The sequence below is a fragment of the Alnus glutinosa genome, chromosome 12 (assembly GCF_958979055.1).
Source record: "Alnus glutinosa chromosome 12, dhAlnGlut1.1, whole genome shotgun sequence".
Taxonomy (NCBI): Eukaryota; Viridiplantae; Streptophyta; class Magnoliopsida; order Fagales; family Betulaceae; genus Alnus; species Alnus glutinosa.
Genome location: NC_084897.1, coordinates 6,321,035 through 6,348,060, shown reverse-complemented (window position 1 = coordinate 6,348,060; position 27,026 = coordinate 6,321,035). Strand labels below are relative to the sequence as shown.

Here is a 27,026-nt window from a genome sequence, read left to right as displayed (position 1 = left end):
TGTATTAGATCAAAATCCCGCAGCTTCAAGCTTGATTCAGCTCGACTCGACTCGAATATAACCCTAACTACTTCCATAGTGTATAGCTTTAGTTTTAGTTTGTGTGTAGTTTAAAAAAATTAGTGATTTAATAATGTTGTTAATAAAAATACAATTTAGCTTTTAAAACTATTCATTATTAAAAATGCACCTTCTTATTTGTAATTTAAAAAAATTGTCACTTTTTTTTAAAAATAAAAAATAAAAAAATACACTCTCAAACGGAATAATTTTTACAATTCTGTTTAAAAACATGTTTGGCTTGCAACATTACATGGCCAAAGGAACTCTTAGTGCACTAAAATGAAAAATGAAAAATATCAAAATTGCTTTTTATGCATTAATTCGTTATCTAAAAGTTTATTATGTTTCTAATTTTATCAAAGAGATTTTGCAATTTGAGCCTTACAAAATAAATTATTCCATCTAATTTTGTGATTTTTTTTTTTAACAAAATGTTTATGAAATACCAATCATACTCTCGAAAAATATCAAAAGTTTGATGTTGTTTTAGAAAAGTTTGATGTTATTTTAAAAAGTTGCAATTGAATTTCGTTCACATCAAAACTTTAAGTTTTAAACCTTTCCCACATTTAGAGATCAAGGATTCAAACGACAAGATATTATTTTAGAAACTTAAAATCGAATTCTATTCATATCAGAAACGACAATATATGTGTTTTTTTTTTTCCCTAAGCCAAAGGTGAAGGATTTAAAAGAAGAAATATTCAACCATTTGAATAATTAAAAAAAGAAAAAAAAAAGTTACTAAATCTCTTCTTCTCGATATTCTTTTTTTCTTTCAAATAAAAAGGCAGTTACCGGAACGGTAGCAGCTACGAATAGATAATGATGATCTATCAAAAATAATTGGTCTTAGCAATAAGGATCATCTCAAAGCAGGAAGGTCGATTGTTTGTCAACTTAAAGTAATGAATCTATTATTCAATATTCCAAATTATGACAAAGAAGAATTAGTGTGTGGAATAATTAATGATGCTTGAGCAATTGCTGAAAATCAGCTATTTTTAGTTTGCATTTATGTTTAATTTTTTTTTTTAATTAAAAACCGGTGCTATACCATTTTTGGATGGTTAAGACGTTTGGTGAGTTATAAGTGATTTTGTGATTTTTTTTTAAAAAAAATTATTGAATATTATGAGACAATTTGGTGATGTGCATTAACAGCAACTTTATTTTAATTGAGATGATTTTCCTTCATTATTATGACACATTCCTACAAAATGATGTCAAATTAGTTGATGTGATTTTCGTAAAAAAATGATGGTGAAAAAATTATGATTATGTGCTTTTCATTTTTTATTTTCATACATCATTTTGTAGTGTAATTGTTTATTAAAAAAAAAAAGTCATAGTATAACTGTTTATATTTCAAAAATAAAGAAAAAATATCCTTAGAAATGTAAATTGTATTTGTAGTATAAAGGTGTTTTAGAATATTTGATTACAATATGATTTTATTCAGTATTATACTATACCAAATAAATGAATACAAATTCAATTTTCTATTTCAACGTCACAACCAAACCAAGAAATATGAATAGCTATTCTATTTCACATTCTATTTTCAACAATAGCTATTTCTTTTTTTAATGAAATGGCATTTCCATGAACCAAACTATACCTAAGTATGACATCTAATCTAATATTGGCTTAGTCTTTTTCTTTTTTCTTTTTTTATGGGATACATTATTGGCTTAGAGTCGGCTCAAGTATTGTTTCAAAGGGAAATTTGATTAGAAATTAATAGCAAAGGCATCCACAAATAACACGAGAAATCCAAACGGACACTTTTCACGATTTTGTTTAAAAACGTATGAGATAATAGGTCATTATATAAATCTATTTACAAGAAACCACTGAATTAAAATTTCCAACTACCCAATAAAAACAATATCTTCTAAAAAAAAATAACATTGAAAAGTAAATTTGTCCTTATTGATCCCTAAACACCTAGCTACAATAATCAACTTATTTTGTTGATTGATGGAAATGAAACAAACATTCACACACTAGCTTTTTCAAATCTACATGTAAATTAACTACTTTTGCAGATAATTAGGGGCTTGAATATGATACATTCACGTACACAAAGCTAAACCATGCACGCTTTTATTATATTGACATGAATCTGAGCTGCCCCGCCCAATGGAATCACCAAACTCCTTCCTTGGACATCCTCAGAAAATGTGTCATGGTGATATTTGGGAGCTCAGCAGCTCCCTTCTTCTTCTTCGTTATCCTAGTCATCTTCGCCGCCTTTGCATCCTTCGACTCTGTAACCGTCACCGAGACCAAGTTGTAGAACTGTTCAAGGACAGAACTCGCATATATGAGATGCTAAGAACCTCCATCACAAATCATAGTTTCAACAAATCTTTTAAGGGAGATTGATGATGTTCGTTTTAAATATAATGTTGTCTGAACTCAAACTAATTGACTTGATCTTAGATGTTCTTTCACACAAATTATTATTCCTTGATGTTGTAGACAAAAGATACGGGTACCCAGTTAGGATCTGTTTGACATATTTTGTCAGAAGTAAGTACAGCTCCCAAACTCCAACATTAATCAAAGCATCATAAAATCCAGAATAATATAGAATTTGGAAAAGTACCTCACAGACTCCATGTAGCAACAATCTATGAAAAGGGTCATGAACGCGAAGCACAAGAACATCCCCGTCTCCACTGTCTGTGATGAAGGCTCGTATGCACTCCTAGAAAAGAAAAGAAAATAAATTAGTTATCAATAACAACAAACAATCTTAGCTAATTGGCAAAGGATTAAGTGACAGATACTTCAATATGTAACCTGGCACCGAAACATATAAAAATGCAGTTAATCCTGCTGTGAAAAAAGCTATTATTGCAAAAGTCGGTGAATACAACCATCATTTTACTTTAGAATTTCTTCTTTGGACCAAAAACAGGCAATGGGTGGAAAGACAAGGATCCTTTCTATTTCAAGTAAAATAGAGATGAGTCATTTCATGATTAAAATTTTATTTTATTGCATCTAACGGTATAGATGATACCACGTCATTTAAAACTTTAAATGATGTGACAACACATTCAGCACGTGGCATCATGTACACCCTTAGATCTGTGAAATAAAATCTTGACCATAAAATGGCTCCTCTCCTATTTCGGGGTGGAATACCACAAAGGGAAAGTACACCTAATAAAAAAGCACTTTTTTGTAAAAGGCACATGTTTTTGTTTGAGATGTGATAAGATTAAATAGCTCAGACAAAGAAGGAAAACAAGCATGGGACCATTAATATCTAATAAAAGGATAAGAGAAGCAACTTGTGGGACTTATGGAAAGAAAACTGAACCGCTAAAGCCTATCTCAAGAGCCTAGTGGGGCATGATGGGGCAGAAAGAGGGTGGGCGGAAAAGGAGGGGGTGGGGGCTAGCGAGCTGCTCCAAAATCAGCCCCTTTGTTTTTCTTTTAAACAAAATATTGTCGTACGTAAATTGCAATTATTTTGTTTAAAAGAAAAACAAGCAAAAAACTCTTTTCCCACCTGATAAACAAGTTTATTCTACACTCTCAAAGTTTAGGTAGATGAGCTGGCAAAAACTTAAAAAGTTTCAAATGGAAAGCTCTCAGTCTATGCCTTCTTAGTATACATACTCTAGTATCATAAAGAACCACAAAATACACAAAGTCAAGCAACCCAGCCCTCTCGCTACCTAATATGAAGGTCTGAATCTAGGCTTAGTGACAGCATGGAGATTGGGCTGTCTTATTACAGCACAGGCAGGCAGCGCAGCCCGAGCCAATCCTACTTTCCCATTTAAGAAAAAAGAAAAAATTGGTATAAAACAAAATATTTCTTTATAGATAAGAGGCAAACATCCAAAGAGTAGACACTGACGACATTAGTCTTTCCTTTAAAAACACACCAGGCAAGGATATTTATACAAGAAATCATACTATTATAAAAAGGAGGTTTGCATTTCATTAGTAAGATATACCTCATAGCCCTCAATAAGTTCCAAAAGAAAGCTACGGCGAAGTGCCTCCCTTGTTCGACAATTAACTCTGTGCCATGCATTCAAGACAGCCATCTTATCAGCATCAACACGACCAGTCCTTTTTGAGGCTGATGCTTTTGAGGCGTCAATAATATTAGCCTACCAAGGAAAAGAAAAGAAAAAAGCTGGAGTTGAAGCATGTTGTCACATTTTACATTATCAAAAGCGTTTTAAACAGTCATTTGAACAAAGCAATAACATGCAAAGCATTATGGTTTCCAGGGTGCAGCTCAAAATCCATATGTAATATTAGCAATAACTTGATGAAATATGGGAATTATAAAGAACGACTATATTTCACAGAAAATTCTCAAAACATTGAAATGTGCATTGGTGAACAAGAGAAGCAAAAAGACCTCTTTATCCATGTCTATATTCCTAAATTTGTCCCACTCTCCATTATTAGTCATGCAAAATGGTGACAGCGGTACGTCATCACCTGTAAAATGAATTCCAGATCAATACTAGTATGAGACTTGATAATACAGTAATGGCCATAAAGACAGCACTGCAAAGTGGGTGTTCATGAGTTCAATCCCACTTGAGAGTACCAAAGCCTTAAGTGGTTTACCAATAAAATTACAAGATTCGATACTTCGATTGGTAAGTTAATAAAGTAGTTTTCCATCTAGTACTTCCTATGCTAATTAACGATATTTCTAGCTTGCTTCTTACCTTAGGGAAAATTTTAGAAGATACAAAATATAAACGCATAATAGCGTCATGGTCAGAACATGATGAGGCTTAATCATTTATCTCACGATCGCACAGATTGAACATAACATTAAAGAATAGTTAGATGAGGTGATGTCTTTCAGATATATAATTACCCCAAGGTGGGGGTGCAAACAAGCCTTTAATTTCTTCTGCATTTAAACGAGGAACAAGCTCCATAAGAAGACGATCATTTAACCATCTGCGAGACCGTCGGTTGCGAACCTGCAATAAGTAAAGAAAAAAAAAAAAAGCAACATCGTGATTTGCAAACTTCCAACGGAATCAGAGAACAATTTTCCAAGCATTATCAACAACATGATACTCCAGAATTTTTATTTTTTTTATTTTTTTGTAAGTGATACTGCAGAAGTTTTTAGTAGTTAGAGAATGGTGTTAAATTTCATTTCAGCAATTCTCAAAAGAACGAAAACAAAGAAATCCAAATTTAAAATGAATAAAGCCAAATAAGATATGGATTAAGGGAACAAGCAGTTGGAACAGTTGGAGAAGTTCCAGCAAGCAGCACAAACCCTTTATTCTCAATGAATTTAAAGAAACAAGATACGTTTCCAGAACTTCTTAACCTACATCATTACTCAAGTAGCCATTTTGATCTGTAACATTAAAGAACTGTAATATAAACTGTGGGATACACGCAATGCCTCGATTGGGATGTGCATAAGCTAATGAAAGTAAAATAACAATTGCACCATCCACAAGTAAACCAATCAAGAAGACTAATTTCATCTAATCGTGAGATTCCATGTTGGAAGAGAGCCTACAAATTTTGACACATAATGGTATTAGACAATCATTCCTATCATAAGGAAAGGCAGAAATCTTTATTTGAACGAACTAGAACAAGTTATAGCGCAATCCAAAATCATTTCCGACAAAAATTTGGTAAAAAAAAAAAAAAAAAAAGGACTCTAGAAAATTACCGTTCCAGTCAAGCTCTCGAGAAACTCGATCTTCTTCTCAATTGACATCCCATGGGACTTTGCACTATCTCCTGCCCCTAAAAAACCAATAAAATATTAAAATTTCTAAAAGGAAATCCAAATAATTTAGAAACAAATCAATAAAAGTAACAGTAAAGATCTGGGTACTAAACAAACTACGAAAAACAAGCATATCGAACACATACAACGAAACCCAAAGCTCCCCAGACAGCAATTCATAAGTCACAGCACACCCAAAAGGCAAAATTGTACAACTTTACACATCCTATCCTGTACAATCAGCTACATTTCAACTGCATATACAATAAACACAGATAGAGAAACAGAGAGAGGTACCTTTTCGGGGGTCAAAGAGAGGGGATGAACGGAGAAGGTCATCTTCTCGCTGAAGAACCTGAGGGGCCGCCATGATTGATTGCTTATGAAACAGATCCGGGAGCTCTGGGTTACTGGGTGTTCCTTTGGATTCTGGGTGTTTCTTGGTTTTCTAATAGGTGGACGTTTGTGTTGGTTTGGGTGGTTGAGAAGCAAAGGACAAGAGAACAAGGCAACAAAAGGTTGAAACTTGCAAGTCTTGAGCACCAAACAGAGCCTTGGATTATGTATAAAGGAGGAACACAGAGGAATATATATTGAATATGCTTTATGTCTGATGATTATACCAGTCTATGTATATATTGTATTCGTGTTGGAAGGGCTCTACGTCTACGCAACGCGGTTGTCCAACATGTGTACCTTACCGATTTCTTTTGGGGGTGACAGGTGAGTGGTGAGGACTGGCAAACCCTTCTGGTGGATAACTAGGACCAAAATTGTTCATGCTGCAAAGAAGCAAGCGGCCCAACCCAATGGCCAGCATAGATCACAAACAGTAGCACAGTGATCAACGTTCTAGAAAAATGTTAGACCTATAACTAATGGTGTAAACGAGTTGGGCTACTCGTGAGCTTACTCGAAATCGGCTTAAATAAACTTGACTCATGCTCGAATTGATTATTAAATGAGCTACTCGTGAACATAAAATTAGGCTCGATTATTAAACGATGAAAACTAATATAAACTCAGGTCGACTCAATTAAAGCTCGTAAACCCGCTTGTATAAAGATCGACTCATTTATTAAAGCTCTACTCATATATATATATAAAATAAAAATAATTTATATATTAATTTGTTAATATATAACTTATTTTTATAATATAGTATATTAATAAACAATATACTATATGTAAGCATAAATTAAGTAACAAATTACGATGGTCATTAGTCAATATATATTAATTGGTTATAATTTATTGGTTATATGTATATAAAATAGTAAAAGTAAATAATATCAATACTTCATTATTAGTCATATGATATAATAACAATCCAGATACTTAATCATATAATTCATGCAATATAATAAGATTATAGGACTATATAATCATATAATAATATAACATTGTAGCATATGACATGTACACATGCAAATTAAGTACAAGTATAAATTATAGTCACATAATGCCATATAAGTATAAAAATTCTTTTGTCCTACAAGCTCCTAGAGCTTTGGAGATTTTGTCCCTCCCTGGCTTTACCAGTGGAGGATGGCTTTTCTTCCTACCACTAGGGTAAGGAGCTTTAGTCCTCCCGGACCAGATCTGGTGGTGGTTTTTGTCTCATAACTCTTTGGGGTTGTGGAGTTTTTTATTGTGTTTTTCTTTGGTTTCTTCTTTGTTTTTTCCGGCAGGAAATTTCTAATGAATTTGTTGGCTTGGATCTGGTTGTTTCCTTGAGTCCTCGATGTTTATCATCTCCTTTGGCAGTGCATGTAAAATCTTTATTTGAGAGCCATATTTGTGCGTTTTCACCAAAGATCTCCTATCACGCGCCCCCTAGTTGCTTTCAATGTTGTCTTCCAGTCCGACCGTCTCAAGCTATGGTCACATCGTTATTCCCTGACCGGCGCGTGGCCTACACGCACCGGGGAACTAGTTTCCCCGATCGGCGCATGAGGGCTACGCATTTTTACTCAGGCCTGGTTTGTGGCAGTTAGTGGTGGTTCGTGGTGGTTGGGTGCTACTAGGGGTCTTGGGAGATGGCACGTGCCTTGCACGTGCCGACTCAGACAATGGCCGGCTCTTTTCCAGCGTGGGCAGTGGATGTATTTTTTCTGTTTGGATTTGAATATTCTTGTCTTTTCACAGTGCATCTTTGCAACAGGCTGATATTATATGGGCTTTTAGGTGGCTTTTAACTAGACCAGGCATCTTATCATTAGTTGGGTTGTGCTTTATTGTATTGAGATGCCAAAATGTATGTTCATGTAATGTTAGTCTGTTATATTTGATAACTGCTTTAAGTCAAGTTTTATCCTGACTTAGCGGATGGAGATTCTTTATCTCTGGTCACTGCGTTGGCCTACGGGCAAAGCTTTCGCCTTCGGGCGGTAGAATCGCCTTCTATTTTACTCTTGTAATTGTGTTGACCTGTGGTCACTTGTAATCCCCTTTTGGAGCTCTTATTAGTAATGAAGGTGATGTTCAAAAAAAAAAAGTATAAAAACTTTTACTAATACAATTATTAAGTATCTAGATGCTTAGAAATAATAGTTAAGTATGATTTAAGATTCTAAGTATTTAACAATTTTTAATCATACTTAGATACAATCATTAGATATATATATTACATAGGTAAGTATGAATTCACATTAATCATATGTTATAATAAAAATTTCAAAAATTAATCATATTCATATACATTGACAATGTGACCCATATAATCTCAAATTAAGTGATTATGATTGAGATCACCAATGTGTTAATTATAATCACAAATTAAATATTATCATTAGAATTTAGATCATATGATCAAACGATCTAACATTGTGTCATATAATCATTATATCATATAATCTAAGTATTATCATTAGACACATAGGACCATACGATTATATAATAATAATTATTATTAATGTTATTAACTTAATATATGTTAGTTAATATTTATATTAAATATTATTACAATTTTTTTATCATTAAATACTTAGAAATTGTTAAATCAAATGATTTAAGATTAAAAATAAAATAAAATCAAATGATAAAACTTTTTTGTTCGAAATCATATGATACTATCATTAAATCTATATTAAGTGTATATATATATTAAGTATCTAAATATATAGATTATGGATTTTTGTATCATAATTCATAAATACATAATTAGAGAAAAAGTTATAAATAATCACATTAAATAAGTATGTATTCACATAATTACAAAATAAGCTATGAATATTAAACAATTAATTATGTGTTCAAATCAACATAATCAAATACAGCTCAGCCAATTGGATCACCTGGAAAGGAAAATAAATATTAATATAAATGTATTTTAGAACTAATAGTCTAAGTTCATAAAAGGATCATATACAAATTGAATGTATTATTGATTCAAAATATTATTTGATATTAAATCAAAAATTAGAATTATAACTGATCTTGGCAAATGCAGATATGGAAATGAGATTAATCAAATCTATCTAATAAACTAAAGATTTACTTCTTTCAAATAAAATTTCAAAATTTTAATTAAAGGTTTTATAATCATTTCCTTAATTATCCGAAATAGTTTTTTTTTTTGTAAATTCAATTTATCCAAGTTATGTGATCTCCCTCATATTTTTTAAATCTCTCTCAAAATTCCCTATAATAGGCTAGTATTTAGTTTTGCAAAAATCTTCTCTCCAAAAGTCACGGGAATAGGATCCTCTCCATTTCAAGTGAAATGGATACTATCAATTTTATGGTCAGGATTTAAAGTTGATACATTTAGTGGTGTACATGATTTCATATTATTTAAAATTTTAAAAGACATGTCAATGTTGACTTCATATACACCATTAAATGTATCAACTTTAAATCCCGACCTTTCATTTAAAATGGATAGTATTCATTTCATTAAATGAAATGGAGATGATCATATTCCCAATTTCTTTCTTTCTTTTAAAAATTTCCAAAAAATTTCCAAAACTTATTCTCAATTTCTTTTAAAAATCACATTAATTAAATACCTAAACCTAAAAACTCTATTATTTAATTGCATTCATCACATTCCCTTAAAATCGCATTTACCAAAATAAAAGTACAATTTTATTGTATTATTGATTTCAAAAATATTATTTGATATTAAATTTGAATCTTATAATTATAAAGTAAAGTATCTTGGCAAATGCAAATATAGGATAGATTGACCAAATCAACAAATCAACCTAATAAACTAAGACTTCCATCTTTCAAATAAAACTTGAAATTTTTAATTAAAGATTTTACAATCAAACTTTCATTAATCATCCTAAAGAGATTTTTTAAAAAAATAAATAAAAATATTTCTCCTAATTACATGATCTCTCTTACTCTTGAATTTTTTAAATCTCAAGACAAAACCAAAAGGGTTCCTTTAATAAAACAATTAAAGATTAATTTTCAAAATTTAAACTTTATATTAAATTTCACTCAAATCTCTATCAAATTTTCAACATTATCTCTAATTTCTATAAAATATCGCATTAATGACCTAAACATAAAACCCTATTATTTAATTGCACTAAATCCATCCCCTAAAATCGCATTAACCTAAGTAAATACAAATTGAATGTATTTTTTTATTTCAAATATTATTTGATATTAAATTAAAATCTTAGAATTATAAAAAAAAAATGCAAATATACTAAAATTTAATACTTTCAAATAAAATTTGAATTTGTAATTGAAGATTCTAACTTTCCTTAATTATCCTGTCGTAATAGTTGCTTTAATTAACTTAATTTATCATTCTTTTTGTTAAAGAATAATTAATGACCGTTGGTTTCTTCATGATAGTTATATAGTGTTTCGCATTTCCATGAGCTCATGATCATTGAAAAGATCCAAAGACTTGCATTTAATCATCGAATGGTGTTTCACATTGCCATGAGCTCACTCTCAGAAATCTGATCTAAGGAATTGAATTACATAGTCAAACAAGTAATTGTAATTAACGGCTAGGATTATACATGGGGCCGATTTCATCTACACATGTGTAGAGGGGAAAAAATTTCAAATCTCTTCTTTTAAAATCCTTTGTAAATAAATACAAATAAAATAAATAAATAAAAACTTCCTATCTCGATTTATTCGATGCATGTTCTCATTTTCTTATGTATCTTCTCAAATTCTCCCTCTTTCTACCACCATCACCCCTAATCATCTCACCCCACCAAATCAGACCACATATGACCAGATCGAACCAGACTCCATTTAGATGGCCAATGGTTCATTTGTCTCTATCTCCTGCTTCTTCTTCTCTAAAGGTGCTTCTTTTGCATCTTGAAGCTTTTTTCTACTTGGTATTGCAGTAAGTGTAAGTTTATACACTAGTTACAATCAACTCAAGATGCTATCATGGTCCCCTTTTTTCCCTGCTCTTTCGTTTATTTGATTGTATTTGTATCAATTTTATTTGTAATAGTATTTCATTTATATTTGTTTAAATTTGATTATATTTGGTAAAATTACCATTAATAAAATTTGTTGAATTTGTTTATTTTTTATTTTTTAACTTAATCATTAAATTTAATAAACATACTCGAGCTAAGTACTCGAGCTCAAACTCGGCCAATATGTGCGAGCTCGAGCTCGAGCACAAAAATGGGACTAGTCATGAGCTTGAGCTCGAGCTCAATCAAATCTCAAACGAGCCGAGCTCGAGCAAGCACTACTCGCCCAATATGTACGAGCTCGAGCTCGGCTCGTTTACACCCCTACCTATAACTCGTTTAAAACATATTAACACATGTCAACATATAATTTGAAAATGTTAAAAAAAAAAAAAAAAAAAAAAAAAAAAAAAAAATAGTGACTGATATGGCTCCAATCACATGCTATCATCAATAAATTGTAAAAGAATTGTAGAGGATGATTTACTATGGGCCTATGGCATTTTTCTGGGTGATAATATGCCTTTATAATCTAACATGCTTCCTACCCATTTTTCCACTCAATCAAATGACCTTTGGTATAAAATCAAAGCAGTTAACTCATAAATTCATTTTGCTCATTTTTTGGATTTTTTGAATTTTATATCATTTTTTTTTTCTTGAATTGAAGCTTTTAATATTGTGAGAATATTAATTAAATTATTAAATTCATCATTTTCTATCATTCAATTTTTTAGATAATTGGTGATTTAATATTATATAAAAACCGTGCTTTTGAATTCGAACCTTTTCTCAATAATTTTCATCCCATTTCGATGAAAAATTGTTAAAATTCACATTACATCAAGAGGGTTCAAATTTAGGGCTTGTTTTGAAAGCATTTAAGAATTAAATGTTTTGTTCAAACATTTGCCCCAAACAAACTCTGAATAAGTGAGTGAACTTCTTTAGACTTAAAAAACTTCCTCTTGACGAAAGCTCCGTTCTCTCTCCTCTCTGTAAGTCGCCATGGGAGGGAAGCCAAAAGCTTCCCCCCACCCCACTCTCCCTGTAACACCCCTCTTCTCCCCACTTCCTCCTATTTCCGTCCAAACAACCAATTACCAACAAAAAACTTGAGAGTTTTCTCTTGAACCAACCAACCAACAAGCTTTCTGCTCCAGCTAGAGGTTTCTCTAGCTTAAGAGAATCTATCCACCAGGTACATCACCGGTGACGGCTTCTCTCTTGTCGGATCGGTTTCTCCCTCCTCCTCTTGCTCTTAGCCATGGTTCTTCCGGTATCTTGAAGTTTTTAGATCTAAGTTTTTCTAATTCAGATCTACTAACTTCAAGAGGCCTTTCCATCCAAACCTTTACTCTACTAGGTTCCATGGTCCTCCAGATTTGATCCACCGGCAGGGGCTTCATCATCGGACCTTCCTTCGCTGGAGCGTGCTCCTCACGCGTCAATGCTAGGTCACGTTGTTGCTGCTTTTGCTGCTCTCCACCAACCTCCTCTGCTTTTACCGATCTCCAACTGAGGTTTGGCTACCATCGATGGTGTATTTTGGATTTATTTTCTGCTTCTTTGTCTTTTATTTATGTGTTTATTTTTTAGCTTTTCTGTTACATCTTCTCTTTGTTTTCTCATGTTTTGGTGTTTGGGTCATTGGGACTCAATATATATCACATATCACCTTCACTAGTGACCTCGATTTTGTGGCATCCGTGCCTCAAACCATTGGGTCCGCATCTCCAGAAGCATTGCCCCCGCGTACTTTCATTCTTAGTTTTAATTTTGGGTTGCTCAGCCCTTGTTGTGTATTTTCTTTCCTGTTGTAATTTTTGTTCATGTATCAATAAAAAAAATTAATTTAAAAAAAAAAAAAAAAAAAACTTTGAATAATTCATGGGAACAATTGAGCTAGACAACTCTTGATTAGGGTTGTATACCACTCCTTATAGGCAGAGAACAGCCCCAAACTACCACCAAAATCGCTCCCAATGGAGGGAGGTTTTAAACAACCATCCTCTCGTCTAGTGGCGTCTTCTCGAAACCAGTTGTCTCGCCCAACAATCAATGTCAACTTGTTTCTCGATGTGACTTTATACTGCCCGATACACATGCTTTCACTTTCCCAAGCTTCTCTGGAATCAAACCTTGCACTTTTTGTAACACCCCAGTCTCATATTCGGAAGAAATACATAGAGTAAGTGGTTTATAAGAGATAGTCATGAATGTTAAGTCTCACTTTACCATGAATGTTAAGTCTCACTTTACCTAGTTACTAGGTGAAACTGTGCTTTATAAGGGATTCTAAGAAAACTTAAAATTGACTAGTCCTTTTAGGTGATAGCGCAGATCTGGCTTAGCGGTTTTTCCTGGGTCGTTACAAATGGTATCAAAGCCACCTAGTAACCTCAGGTCATGTGGTACTGGAGCACCGCATGACGTGGCATTGACGAGGACTTTAAGGGTTTAAGGGGGGAGTTTGTAACACCTTAGTCTCATATTGGGAAGAGATGAATAGCTCACATAAAGTGAGTGATGTATAAAGATACTCATGGGTGTTAAGTCACATATTTCCTAGTTACTAGGTAAAACTATGCTTTATAAGAGATTCTAGGAAAGCTCCAAATTGATTAGTCTTTTTAGGGTAATAGCGCAGATCTGGCTAGCGCTTTTTCCTGAGTCGTTACAAATGATATCAAAGCCATCTAGTAATGTTAGATCATGTGGTACTAGAGCACCGCATGACGATGTCGTCAGGGGTTTAAGGAAGGGAGTTTGTAACACCCTAGTCCCATATTGAGAAGAGATATATAGAGTGAGTGGATTATAAGAGATAATCATGAGTGCTAAGTCCCACATTGCATAGTTACTAGGTGAAACTGGGCTTTATAAAGGATTCTAAGGAAACTCCAAATTGACTAATCCTTTTGGGGTGATAGCGCAGATCTGGCCAGGGCTTTTCCCTGGGTCGTTACACTTTCACTTTCCTAAGCTCCTCTGGAATCAAACCCTGCAATGCCTCCTTCACGCCTTTGCTTTCAATGGATCCTTTTTTAAATAATTCTGATTTCCTCTTCCTCATACCTATGCCACTACCCCATTCGTTTAGAACACCTTGCCCATAAGGTGTGAGTAGGTAAACTTCAGACGATGAAAACCCTCCCATGATGCTTCCTTCTTTTTTCTGGCCATTCCATTGAACAAGGACTTCAACAATGGTGCAGTTGTTCACCTTGTGGGAACGTAGATCTAAAATGTCTTCCGATTCCGGTTGCACAACACCATGGACATCTACTGAAGGTAGATGGGAAATGGCGGTGGACGTGCGACCCAACTTCTGTTTCAACTGAGAAACATGAAAAACAAGGTGGATGAGGGATCTCTTTGGTAAATCGAGTTTGCACGCGACCTCTCCGATTTTTTGTGAAATCCGAAAAGGGCCATAAAAACGAGGAGAGAGCTTAAGATTTCTTCTAAAAGCCATCGATAGCTGTCAGTAAGGTTGTAAGCGTAAGTAAACCCAAGCCCCTTCTTCAAAACTTCTTTCAATATGTTTTAGATCTGTGTATTTTTTTCGTTCTATTATTACTTCTTTGTAGGTTCTCTCTTAATAGCTTTAACACTTCATTTATGTGCTTCAACTGATCTTCCACAGCTGCTATTTGAGCAATCCCCGGCATGTAAGTAAGTATCCAAACATTGCTTCAAAATTAGTCACTTTGGTAGAGTGATGAAATGATGTATTATAGCAATATTCTGCTAGAGGTAGCCAATGAACCTACTCTTTAGGTTTGTCACCTATCATGCAACTAAGACAGTTTTGCACATACTTATTCACTGCTTCTGATTGGTCGTCTGTTTGAGGGTGATATGACATGCTGAATGCCAAAAACTACTTGTGCTTTAAAAATTTATGTCCAGAATTTACTTGTGAATGTTGAATCTCTATCTGATATGATAGATGTAAGCATGCAAGAAGTTTGAATAATTGACTAATGAATAGCTAAGCCAATTTTTCTGTTGTATATGGATGCTTCAAAGGTAAAAAGTGTGCATATTTTGTTAATCTGTCTACCACCACCCAAATGACACTGTATCCTGAACAAAATGGCAAGCCTTCTATAATTAAAGTCCATAGAAATGCTTAGCCATGGTCTAGCTAAAATGGGTAAGGGTTGTAGCAACCCTGCTAGAGATACATTTTCATATTTCACCCTCAGACAAGTATCACATTCCCGAATGAATTGCTTAATGTTTGATTTCATCCTTGGTCAAAAGAAATATTTTCTAACTCTATTGATGGTTTTATCTTAACCTGCATGGCCTGCTACAGAACTAGCATGCACAAAGTGCAATACTTTTTCTTAAGGGTCGTACCTATGTACAGTCTTTGTTTGTACAATAGGATGTCATCCCTTAAGGTAAATTTTTTGTTTTGGAGACTACCATCTCGAGCTCTCTTAAATATTTCTTGCATATGAGGGTCAGACATGTAATTGTTCTTCAATTTTGTCAACCATTCTAAAGTCGGGTAAGATATTATTGATAGTGTTATCTCCTGCCCTCTTCTTCATTTCTTCTTGAATGTACTCCACCAAAAAATTATAGCCAAGTAATTTAGAAACCCACATCTACTGCATAGGTGTTCATATCTTCTGTTCCAAAAGAAACTTCAGACTTTGATGGTCATTTTTTATTTTAAAGGGGTGACCTAGTAGATAAGGTCGCTACTTCTTCACAGCTGACACTAAAGCCACAAGTTCCTTTTCAAATGTTGACATTAAAAAAAACCTCCCCTTTAAGGCTTGGCTAAAAAAAACAATATGTCTCTACTTTTGCATCAATATTGCTCCAATTTCTCTTCCTGAAGCATCGTACTCAATGATGAATGGATGAGAGAAATCCAATAAGATTAAAACTGGCAGATTGGTGATTGCTTTCTTCAACTCTTCAACAACTCTCTCAACTTTTTCACTCCAAGGAAAAGAATGTTTCTTTAATAGTTGAATTAGGAGTGCTACAATGTTGTCATAACCTCTCACAAACTTCCTATAATAGCATATTAGCCCTAGGAACCCCCTTAAGGCCTTTAATGATTTAGGTTTAGGCCATTTCACTATGACTTTCAATTTTTTTGAATCTGTTTTCACTCCTGCTGAAATTATATGGCCTAAGTAATCAGTTTCAGAGCACCTAAATCTGCACTTGCTCTTCTTAGCATAAAGTTGATTATGCCTTAAGATCTACAAAGTCAACCTTAGGTGTTGCTAATAGTCTTCTACAGTTTGACTATAAACTAGAATGTCATCAGGGAACACTAATATGAATTTTCTTAAGTAATGTCGAAAAATATCATTGATCAAACTCTGGATAGTTGTTGGAGCATTAATCAATCCAAAGGGCATGACTAGAAACTCATAATGTCATTCGTGGGTCCTAAATGCAATTTTAGGTACATCTTTTGGTTTAACACGAACTTGATTGTATCCCGACCTCAAATCTAGCTAAGAGAAAATTTTAGAGCCATGTAACTCATCCAAAAGCTCATCTATAACCAGTATTGAGAATTTGTCTTTGATTGTTTCATTATTCAATGCTTTATAGTCCATACAGATCCTCCACAACCCATCAGCTTTCCAGACCAACAACACAGGAGATGAGAAGGGGCTTTGAGAAGGTTTAATGATTCTTGTCTCCAGTAACTCCCTAACAATCTTCTTTATCTCTTCTTTTTTAAAATACGGATACTGATAGGGTCTAATACATATTGGTTTTGCATCTTGTTTGAGCAAAATGGCATGATCATGGGATCTACTAGGTGGTAAACCTGTTGATTCCTGAAAAACATCCCTAAAATCTCTCACTACTTTTGTTATAGTCGTGACTTCCTCATGCCTCAAGGAATCTTCAACATTTTCTAATAACTGCAAGAAAACTCATTTTTTGTCCTCATTACTCCCTGAAAAAATTTATGTTTCCACCAAGAGATTAGGTAAGGCGAGCCCTTGTAAAAGAATAGTTTTCTTAGCAATAGTAAACTCCATAGTCAAATCTCTAAAATTCCATATAATAGAACCTAGAGTGACTAACCATTGAATGCCAAGAGTCATGTCACATTCTGATAAAACAATGACAAAAGCTTCAGTAATAAACAAAATTCCTGCATTTTAACCCTCACACCAGCGCACATGCCTTTATTGAGCAATTGTTTACCATTAGCTACTTGCACTTTAACTCTTGTCTCTTTATGTAGCAGCAACTAAGTATTCTTCACAATGGATGAATCCAACAAATTGTGAGTACTTCCACTATCAATTAGAATCACTACTCTTTGATTTTCCACCTTACCAACAATTCTCATAATTTAGGATGATTGCTTCCCATTATAGCATGTAATGAAATTTTCAAATTGACATCATTGTAGGTAAATTCCATTAAATTAGTCTCTTGGTTTATAGTTTCCAGTAACTGGCCAGTATTCTCTTCCTCCCAAATTTCTACACTTTTAATTGCAAAAACCCTAGGATTTGGACATTTATGCCCAACATGCCACTTAAAATCACAATTGTAGCATAACAATTTTTTTCTTCTTTCCTCCATTTGGGCATGAGAGATTTTCTTAACAAGAACAGTGACTTTTAAGGCTCCCCTAGTCATCTGGTTGGCACTTGAAATTCCCATTTTTTATACACCCGGGTTTGGAACATTCCAATTAGAGTATCTATAACTCATCCTTCCATTCAAAACATGTTCTTCCTGTATTTTTGCTATACTATAAGTAGATAACAATGTTTTTTGGGGGTGAATTAGACTACTTAGGAAAAAACTTATGGCACGTTTAGGTGTTCGTTTTTTTAAATTTGAATTCAACTATTCTTTGGTGCGCAAATTCCGAGGCAAACAAAAATGTTTGAGTGATTGATAGAGTTTAAATTGTATTTGAAATTATGTTTGAGTGATAGTTGTATGAGAGTATTTTTATCACAAAAAACAATGGTAGGAAATAATTGGAGGTATGAAAAGTTGTATAAAATGATTGAAGTTATGAAAATTAGTGTGGAATAATGATTGAAATAATTATTGTTTAATATAAATAAATATGAATGTATTATAAATAAATAAATATGTTTTTTTAATCTAAGAAAAATGCGGATTTTTTTTAAATCCAAGAAAAATCGAACACCAACACCAACTTCCAGCATGTTCTCCAAGCTTCACTCTCTCGCTCTCTCCCATATCTCTCTCTCTCTCTCTCTACATTTTCTCTTTCACACACTCAACCTTACCTGAGTTGAGCGACAATGGAGGAAGCATAGGAGCTGGCGAGTGCGAAGGACACAAAGGAGCAGATGGCGAGTGTCGAGCGTCTACACGAGGTGTTGGAGGGCTCGCGGAAGAGCCTGAGCGTGGCGGAGACGACGTTGCTGGTGGATTACTGTTTGGATCTCCTCAAGGACAATAACTTCAGGGTCTCGCAGGGGGCTCTTCGGTGACCACCTCAAGCTCCATTTCAACACACTCGTCCCCGCCGTCGTCGACCGCCTTGGAGACATCAAGTAGCCCATCCGCGTGAGGGGAATAGCGGTGATGTGATTGTCCCACACACGCTCGGTGACCTGACGGATGGGTTGCTTTCTCAGCTCGTCTGCCACCGAGGACTACCATAGCCAAAACCTCGCCAGAAACCACACCTACCGTCACCTGAGCTCTGAGCATCCTGTTTGCGACGACTTAGAAGTCTTAATAGCGAGGGAGGAGGCCTTGGACAAAACAAAACGAGTCTGACGCCTTGGAATTGAAGAAGTCACTGGCTGACTTGCGTTGGAATTGAAGAAGTGACTTGGAATTTGGGGTGAATTCGGGTTAAATTGGATTGTATTATATATCCGACCTTATATGCAAAACCCAAAAATTCTATTTGCATCAAAACATGCCATTAGTTTGTAGTTTTTAGACAAATTTCTCAATCTATTGGATAATACTTCAAACTTACACTTACGCTCCTCCACACTAGATTGTTGTTTCAATCTAGTTAAAGCTTCCATTGGGTCATCATAATCACTAGGGTAAAATATATCTAATAATGCTTAAGTTAATATCTCTCAATTAGGTAAAGAACCTAATTTGTTCATATCATGGAACCACACTAAGGCTTTTCCTTCCATATGAAAAGAAGCAAATCAATTCTTGTAGTCACATAGAGTTTAATGGACAAAGAAATACTGGTTTGCATTATATATCTAATCGGAAGGTTCAATACCCTCAAATTTAGGAAAGTTCATTTTAACTAACCTTGGAAAGATGCTATTGTGATCTTCTTGTTGGTAATGCCTTGTATTTCTATCATTAAAATTATGCATCCTTGCATTTCCTTCTCCCTGATGATGTATCCATGTACTGCTATCTTCTTGGTGATGCCTCATCCATTGTTGACTTCTTGATACTGTTGTTCTGCATACTTGTTTTCTTGATTGTACCTCTATACATATTGTCTTCTTGATGGAATATTCTAGCATCATGATTATCTATATGTTGGAATTCAATTTCTTTATGTTTGGAATTACTCCCTTCACCCTACTGACATCTTCCTTTGTTATACCCTGATTGTTCCCCCCTTTGATGGATTTTCTCTACATCTTTGTTGATATGAATAGGCTCTATTGGAGTTGGACTTCTCTCTTTGAATACAACAAGATTTTGCATCTGAGCCAATATTATATCAAACTTCTTGTCCAATCGAAAATCCAATGCATCCAAGTCCTGATTATGCTGAGCAGTCACTGCAACAAATTTTGCTCATGTGGTTCTGCTGTTTTCTCCAAGGTGGCCAAACTTTTTGCCAAGTGATTCAGTCTGGTGCCGCTTGCCATAAAAGCTCCAATATGATACTCTGATACCATTTGTAACAAGTCCGTTACTTTTCTCTTAATTTTTGAACTATAAACGTATGAATTTGTACAGATGATGATAACAATTTGGTAATCTAGATCGTGGATTGTGAATGATGAAAGATTGTATTATATTTGAGAACAGATTGGATTACAATGAAAGGATCAATTTGAGGTTGATCAGCCTCCTTCTACATATCTATGCCACGACTACAAGCGGGCACATACTATAGGTGGGCCCGTTTTTAACTGGATTCTCCCTCCAAAACCATAACACAATTTTGACCTATATTAACAATAGAATAAAATGTTACACGGTTTGTAATCCAATCGATATCAAAATTTAGTTGAATCAATTTAACTTAATACAATTACTGCAAATAAGATAATAATTTAGTGGGGAAACTACACTTATCTTTTTTAACTATCAATTAATTTGCAATGTTGTACGAAACTTTTAAAAGTCGCAAGAGCCATTTTAGACTATCAAACACTTTTATTTGCCTTTTTCATCAGCATTTTCTCTTAACTTGGATGAAAAATTTATTGTGTGGCCGACATGTTATGTAAAAATGTCCATTATACACCCTATTATATGCGTTAAAATAGAATTATATCCTTGGGTTAAAAAAAAAAAAAAAAAAACTATGGATACTCACTCCTCCCCATGGAATGTTTTTTTTTTCTTTCTTTTATATGGTGAAAGGGGTCTAATGGACATTTTGAGTCACGTGTATCGCACGACATTTTCCATCGGATTTAACAAAAATTCTAAACGGGGGATGTTAAGTGAAAGAGCTAGGTAGTTAAAGGAGGTCTATTACAACTTCATAAAGTTTAGAGAAATATTACAATTTAGGTAGAAGGTGAAAGATAGTAAGTGTAGTTTCTTCTAATTTAATTTATTTATTAATAAATAAAACAACAATTTTATCAATTAATAATTTGCTTTACCGTGTACATAACATAAGTATACATCTTAATTGTTCAAAAAAGTATACATCTTAATTGGAGAATATTTTATTTATGCTTTATGTTGCTGGTCCATTCATTCTCCGACAGCTATAAGGGTAAAATTGGTTTTTTCTGACATCCTCTGTCTCTCCCTCGACCAGCCCATTGACATGGTACGTACCAGTAGTACAGCAACAGAGGAAGCGTGATCAAAAAGGCAGGGGCGCACTTCACCGCCATTTTCTTTTCTTCCCATTACATTTTGGTTTCTTCTTTCTCTGTTTCATACACAAACAGCCTCAAAGCTCACACACAGGCCACATCTTCAGGCTGAGTAGTACCCACTAGGTATTTCTCTTTTACACTACTCAAAGTACTCAAATCTTAATCAAAGTTTTCTTTTTTCCTTAAATAACCGAAGGAAATCCTTCATAATCTTTGTTTTTTGAACGATTTGTTGCTATTATTATGGAAGATTTGGTTCTGTTTATCTGTTATGATTGCATTGTGGGTGAGCATGACTCGTTTGCACTTGTTAGTTATGATGCCATGAAGCTTTTGGATGGAGTATGGCCATTGGTAGGTTCTTTGTTTTTTTTAATGAGTGAGTTCTTGACCCAGTAAAGAAATGGACCAAACTAATGGGGTTTCTTACAAATACTTGTATTACAGCTTTGTTGGTATTATTTGTTGGGTAAACTTTGCATTTTAGTGGGTTAGAAGTAGCACAAAGATGGGTAGTCTGTGTTATCTTTTCTTTTCTCAAACCCATTAATAAGTAAATGAAAAGGCCCAGGCTCTACCACTAGACTAGGTGGCATCTTTTGTTCATGACTAGTTACAAAATAGTGTTTTTTTTTTTTTTTTCTATGAACTTTTAGCTTTGAATTGTTGTAGCACAATTGTTGAATTGTTGTGCAAGTATTATTAACATAAAAAGGAGAACCATGCCACTATCGTTGGTTGTTTGTTGATGGATATGGTATTCAGAAGCTTATTATTCTTAATTTGCACTTGGCGTGGCCATTTTATGATGATTTGACTATTTGGATCGTAGTTCATGCCATTTCCTTGCTAGTAAAGGCTCAAGAAATCTATGCCCTGAGAAGAGAAATATGGAAGAACAAAGTGGCAATGACAACCTTCTGCATTTGATGTCTATGAACTTTGGTGGAAAAGCCAATGAAGTCTCTCATCTACCTGAAGATGTTCCAGCCCACCACTTGGCTTTTGCGGATGGAAAAAGTGGGGGACAGATTAATGCTCTGCCTTTACCTTATGAGTGGATTCAGACCCCGAAATTGTCTCACAATTATGTCGAGTATCTCGCCGAAAGTTCTACATTTCTCCCAAAGGTCACTACTGAAGATATGTTAGAGAGCACTCCTTCCAATGTTGGTGGAATACATACTGTTGTTGGTGGGGTCTCTGAAATTCAAGGTGACATATCATACAACAGCTTGGGAAAGGCTCCTGCTTCTAAACCTGCTGGTTCTTTCTTTGGCATGGATGCCTCTAAGGTAAAGCCATATCTATCTTCAACTTTCAGTATTTTCTTGTTGTGGTCTTTAGTGAAAGAAAACATAAGGATATGGTAATCAAATCTTACCATACTTATCTACCCCAATTCTCTTATAAATAGGAGTCTCTTGTATTGTAACATAATCAAGTGAATAAGAGCAAAATGTAGCCTTAGCGCTTTATCTTATGAATGTAGGTCATATACCTAACCATGTAAAATCTTTGTATCTATTTTATTATTCTGCTGTTTTTCCTTTAATTTCCATAGCGTTATGTTTTCTTTCATAGAAGATAATAAATTGGTTAAGAAGTTCTGCCCCTAGAATTGAGTTTTGCTGCACAGATAGTCATCTTCAAGATATAGTTTTCTTTACTGAATTCCTTCTCTAATGATTCCAGATTCAACAGGTATGGTTTCCTAGGCAACATAATGAAGGAGAACCTGTGAACAAATCCACTATTCCACAATATCCCATCCATGCTGAGGTGTACCTACTTACCTTCTTTCTTTACTTTCACTTTCAATTCCACAATTTCATTTTAAGGATTCTTCACTTCTTAATAGTTTAGCACCATAATATTACAGAGTTCTCGCAAGAATCATAATTCATGGACACAAGATTTGATTGGAGAAAATTATAATGTTTCTCAACTTGATCATGGAATAACAGTTGCTGCACCTGGCTTCCTGTCCAAAGCACGTCAGAGTGCATCAAGAAAGAGATCTCTGACAACTGATCGTGTAAGCAAAAGATCTCTACTATACCAACCACTTGATGTACTAATTGCTTTGCTTAAGACCTTAATTGGCTCTCAGTTCAAAGTGAATCTGCAATCATTATTTATCATCTTCATCTTGATTAATGTTTTTGAATATTACATATATTTCTTGGATTTTTGTAGCTTTTCTGATTCAGTGTTTCTTAATTCAGGATCGCAGGATACGAATTGGGGAGAGGGTCAATGCATTGCGAGAACTGCTTCCACAATCTGGAGAGGTAATCTATTTGTGTATGCTAGAACATGCAGACAATTCTGCATGTGTGATTGCTTCCTGAACAGTTTTTTTCAAATGACTTGTATTCTAACAACCTCTAGTTTATATTGAAATAGGCATTTTCACATCATCTTCTCTTTGCACCATCTTGCTCTGATGCTTTTCATCTGTAATTAATTTCCATAAGCCACATTTAGAACTAGCGTATATGGTGAATTAATGTATACTTGTGCCCCCATCAAATGTGACTGGCTGTCAAGAAGAGAAGCTACCTGAATTTCTGTACTGCAGGCCATATAAAATAGAAAATACTTTTACCATTTGGTGATTCCAAATATAGAGCATTCCAATTATCATTTTCTCAATTTAGATTGGGTCATTTTTTTTTTAAATAGGCATTCTGTTATGCTACCCAGCGTTCTCACTTTTAAGAGAGCTGAACATGGGCCAAATGCATCACATTCAGGGTGCGTTTGGCATTAGGATTTTATAGACAAAATGCGATTTTAAACCAAATTACAGATAATGGATCGTTTGGAATTGCGTTTTTAAAAAATTGCAATTTAAAATGTTTATATCACACTTTTTGAAATTTCAAACCCAAGCATATCCTCGTTAGTAAGATCTGCTTAATGATGCAAAATACTTGGAATGAACAGTATGTAAGAAGACTCCACTGCACCCACTTTTACAATGCGCGATGTTGGAATGCCTTTTCCTGTTGGGATTTCAATCTTAATTTTGAAGGTCCTGAATTTCATGATACTAATTCTGCTAAATATAACTAGCATTAGTGTCATTCATTTTAACATGATACTCTACAGAACTGGGACTACATAATATGTATGCTGCCTCAAAATTTGTATTTTTTTCCTTTTGTGTGTGTAGGCATAATGTAATTTTATGGCCTATTAATTACTTTTAAAAATGTTATCAGAACTACATCAATGATGTTAATTATGGTTTCTAGGGTGATCAACCTTCTGTACTGGATGATATCATTGACTATATCAAGTATTTGCAGCTTCAAATAAAGGTAGTTTCCCGCCCCCCCTCCATTTTTTAGAACCAAAAGCGCAGGTACATATATTTGGATGTATGAGACTACTGATCACTGGGAAACTTTTATGTGCAGGATTTGAGTCAAAACAGATTGGGAGGTGAATCAAGTACTGAACCTTTCATTTTCCTTGAGGTATTAGTCGTCTAAGCTTAATCGAATAAAATTTTATCCAAAATTGTCTTGAAAACATAGGAAAAACACAGGACTGAGCCAGATTAAACCCCCATGCAAATTAAATCTTTCATATTTGTGTCTCAAATTATGTGTGGAATTTTCACACATTTTTATGATTACCTGCAGGGATATGGCCACTTCATTAGCCAGCAGATGCTGAATGAACCTCTCGAAGAAATGATGGGAAAATTGCTGGAGGAAAACCCATCAGCAGCAGCCTCGCTTTTGGAAAGTAAGGGTCTTTTCGTGATGCCAATGGATTTGGCTGAAGGAGTACGCCAAGCCATATAGAGAATATACACTTTGCATGCTCATATATGCATGAGACTTACACTTTTGTTTATGTTACTCTCTTTCCCTTCCTTTTCGTAGTTCTGATCCAGATAATTGCTTAAACAAAAATGTTCTTTTACTCTCAGTGTTCTTGTCATTCCTCTGCATAACAAGACTCAAAAAGTGGGAGAAATTTAACCGTATTAGTTGTGTAATTCCCAGTTAATGCCCTGTGGTTTTCAAAAGATGAATGCTATCATGGTTCCATATTACTCACTTTTTTACATGAACAAGTGAGTGAGCATTTGGCTTTCCCTCCTGTTAAACTTCTTAAGCTCCACAAGAAGATATTATTCCACTCTGGTTGTTTCTCAAGGAAGATAGTCTCACACTAGCACATTATTGAAATTTTGTTTACAACTATATAGAAAGAGTGAAGTCGTTTGTTTGTGGTGCAATAGGCTGTGCAGTTATTTTCTAATCCTTAAAAAGTTGTAAGAGATAATATTTATAGTTGGAGGCTTTTGTTGTCTTTTCATGGTTATTATTATTATTATTATTTTTTATTTTTTATTTTTTGCAATTATATTTACCCTTAAAAGAGAAATGGGAATAAAATGTTGTACTCTATATTTACCCTTAGATGTGGCCTCCACTACTAACACACTTTTCAAAACAAAGTATCGAATTTTTCTCAAAACTCAAAACACTTTTAAAAAATAAAACACAATAAAAATAGTATTTTTTTAAAAAAATAAAAATAAAAAATCTGTAGTACAAATTTAAAATAGTACGGTGGTGCTGTTGTTCCAGGTCACCATAGGCCGACCCTTGTTTGGTGGCCACCACAATGGCATTCTCCTTTTTACAGATTTTTTTTATTATTATTATTTTTTTACAATTTTTTCTATTATTTTTTTAAAAAATTTACCCTTTTTTGTTTACGAACTACACTCCAAAATTTTACAAAACAACTTTTCTGTTGAGGACCCTACATGCAACTCATTTTTCAAACGTCAGCATCACCAAATCAATTTTTAATTTTTACACTCTGTCAAAACTTAAAACACTTTTTAAAACTTCAAAACTTTACCAAAAACACTTTTTGAAGTTTTTGGGAGGAACGTTGGTAGTTATTTTTGTACCCAAATTCCTCCTTCCCTACCTTCCCAAATTCATTCACTAGCTATTACATGCATTAAAGTTTGGTGGTAAAGTATTACTTAAATATCGAATCATTTTCTAATAGTTTATATGAAAAAATGTCTTATCAGTTTATTTGGTTGGTCTAATTTACAAATTGTTTTCTAAAGTCAAATTTCGCTAAAAAATTTGACAAATTCAATTAGATGCCATGTCAGCACCAATAAGATAGTGACACGTGTCACTCTTAATAAATAAATATAAATATAAATATATAAAACTAAAAATATTATTTAAAAAAATTACAAAAAAAAAAATGGGTGGATGGCGGTTGGGCAGTCACCCCTTTGGGGAGTGGCCGCGCGCCTCCCCCAGGGGTGGTCGGTGGTGGCTCGCGGCCACCCCCAACCTACAGCCATCCCTTTCCTTTTTTTTATTTTTTTTTAAAACAAAATTAATATTTATATTTTTTATTAAAAGTGACACATGTCACTATCTTATTGGCGTTGACGTGGCATCTAATAAAATCTGACAAGTTTTTGAATGAAATTTGATCCAATGAGTGATTTGTAAATTAAGTTAACCACAAAGACCATTGAATTTACTTTAATACCACAAAGAGCTATTTGTAAATTAGGCCAACCACAGGACTGATGATGCATTTTTTCCTAATTTATATTTTTAATATATCTTTGACTTAACATTATATCATAGCAGACTTGACTATACAATTTACCCATATCAGGTAAATATTTCATACAAAGAAGAGTAGTTCAATTGA

The 27,026-nt window shown here is 34.0% G+C and overlaps 2 protein-coding genes across 3 annotated transcripts; one reads left to right on the top strand and one right to left on the bottom strand.

The window, feature by feature from the left end:
* Window positions 1–1,962: 1,962 nt before the first annotated feature.
* On the bottom strand, window positions 1,963–6,533 carry LOC133851394 (uncharacterized). Of its 2 annotated transcripts, none has more exons than XM_062287799.1 (7): window positions 6,122–6,521; window positions 5,765–5,841; window positions 4,937–5,045; window positions 4,463–4,545; window positions 4,047–4,205; window positions 2,678–2,779; window positions 1,963–2,367 (listed from the first exon to the last, which is right to left on the bottom strand). In XM_062287799.1, the coding sequence occupies exons 1-7, from the start codon at window positions 6,192–6,194 to the stop codon at window positions 2,215–2,217; spliced, it is 756 nt and encodes a 251-aa protein (XP_062143783.1). In that variant the 5' UTR covers window positions 6,195–6,521; the 3' UTR covers window positions 1,963–2,214. The 2 variants fall into 2 exon arrangements, with proteins under 2 accessions (XP_062143783.1, XP_062143784.1); XM_062287800.1 differs by lacking the exon at window positions 1,963–2,367 and adding an exon at window positions 2,426–2,578 and having other exon boundaries at window positions 6,122–6,533.
* Window positions 6,534–21,284: 14,751 nt separating this feature from the next.
* Window positions 21,285–25,310, top strand: LOC133883077 (transcription factor LRL1-like). Its single transcript, XM_062322276.1, has 8 exons — window positions 21,285–21,422; window positions 22,132–22,594; window positions 22,995–23,081; window positions 23,182–23,337; window positions 23,528–23,593; window positions 24,563–24,628; window positions 24,728–24,787; window positions 24,956–25,310. Exons 2-8 carry the CDS (start codon window positions 22,190–22,192, stop codon window positions 25,118–25,120), a joined length of 1,005 nt encoding a protein of 334 aa, XP_062178260.1. The 5' UTR covers window positions 21,285–21,422; window positions 22,132–22,189; the 3' UTR covers window positions 25,121–25,310.
* The last annotated feature ends 1,716 nt before the right edge of the window (window positions 25,311–27,026 follow it).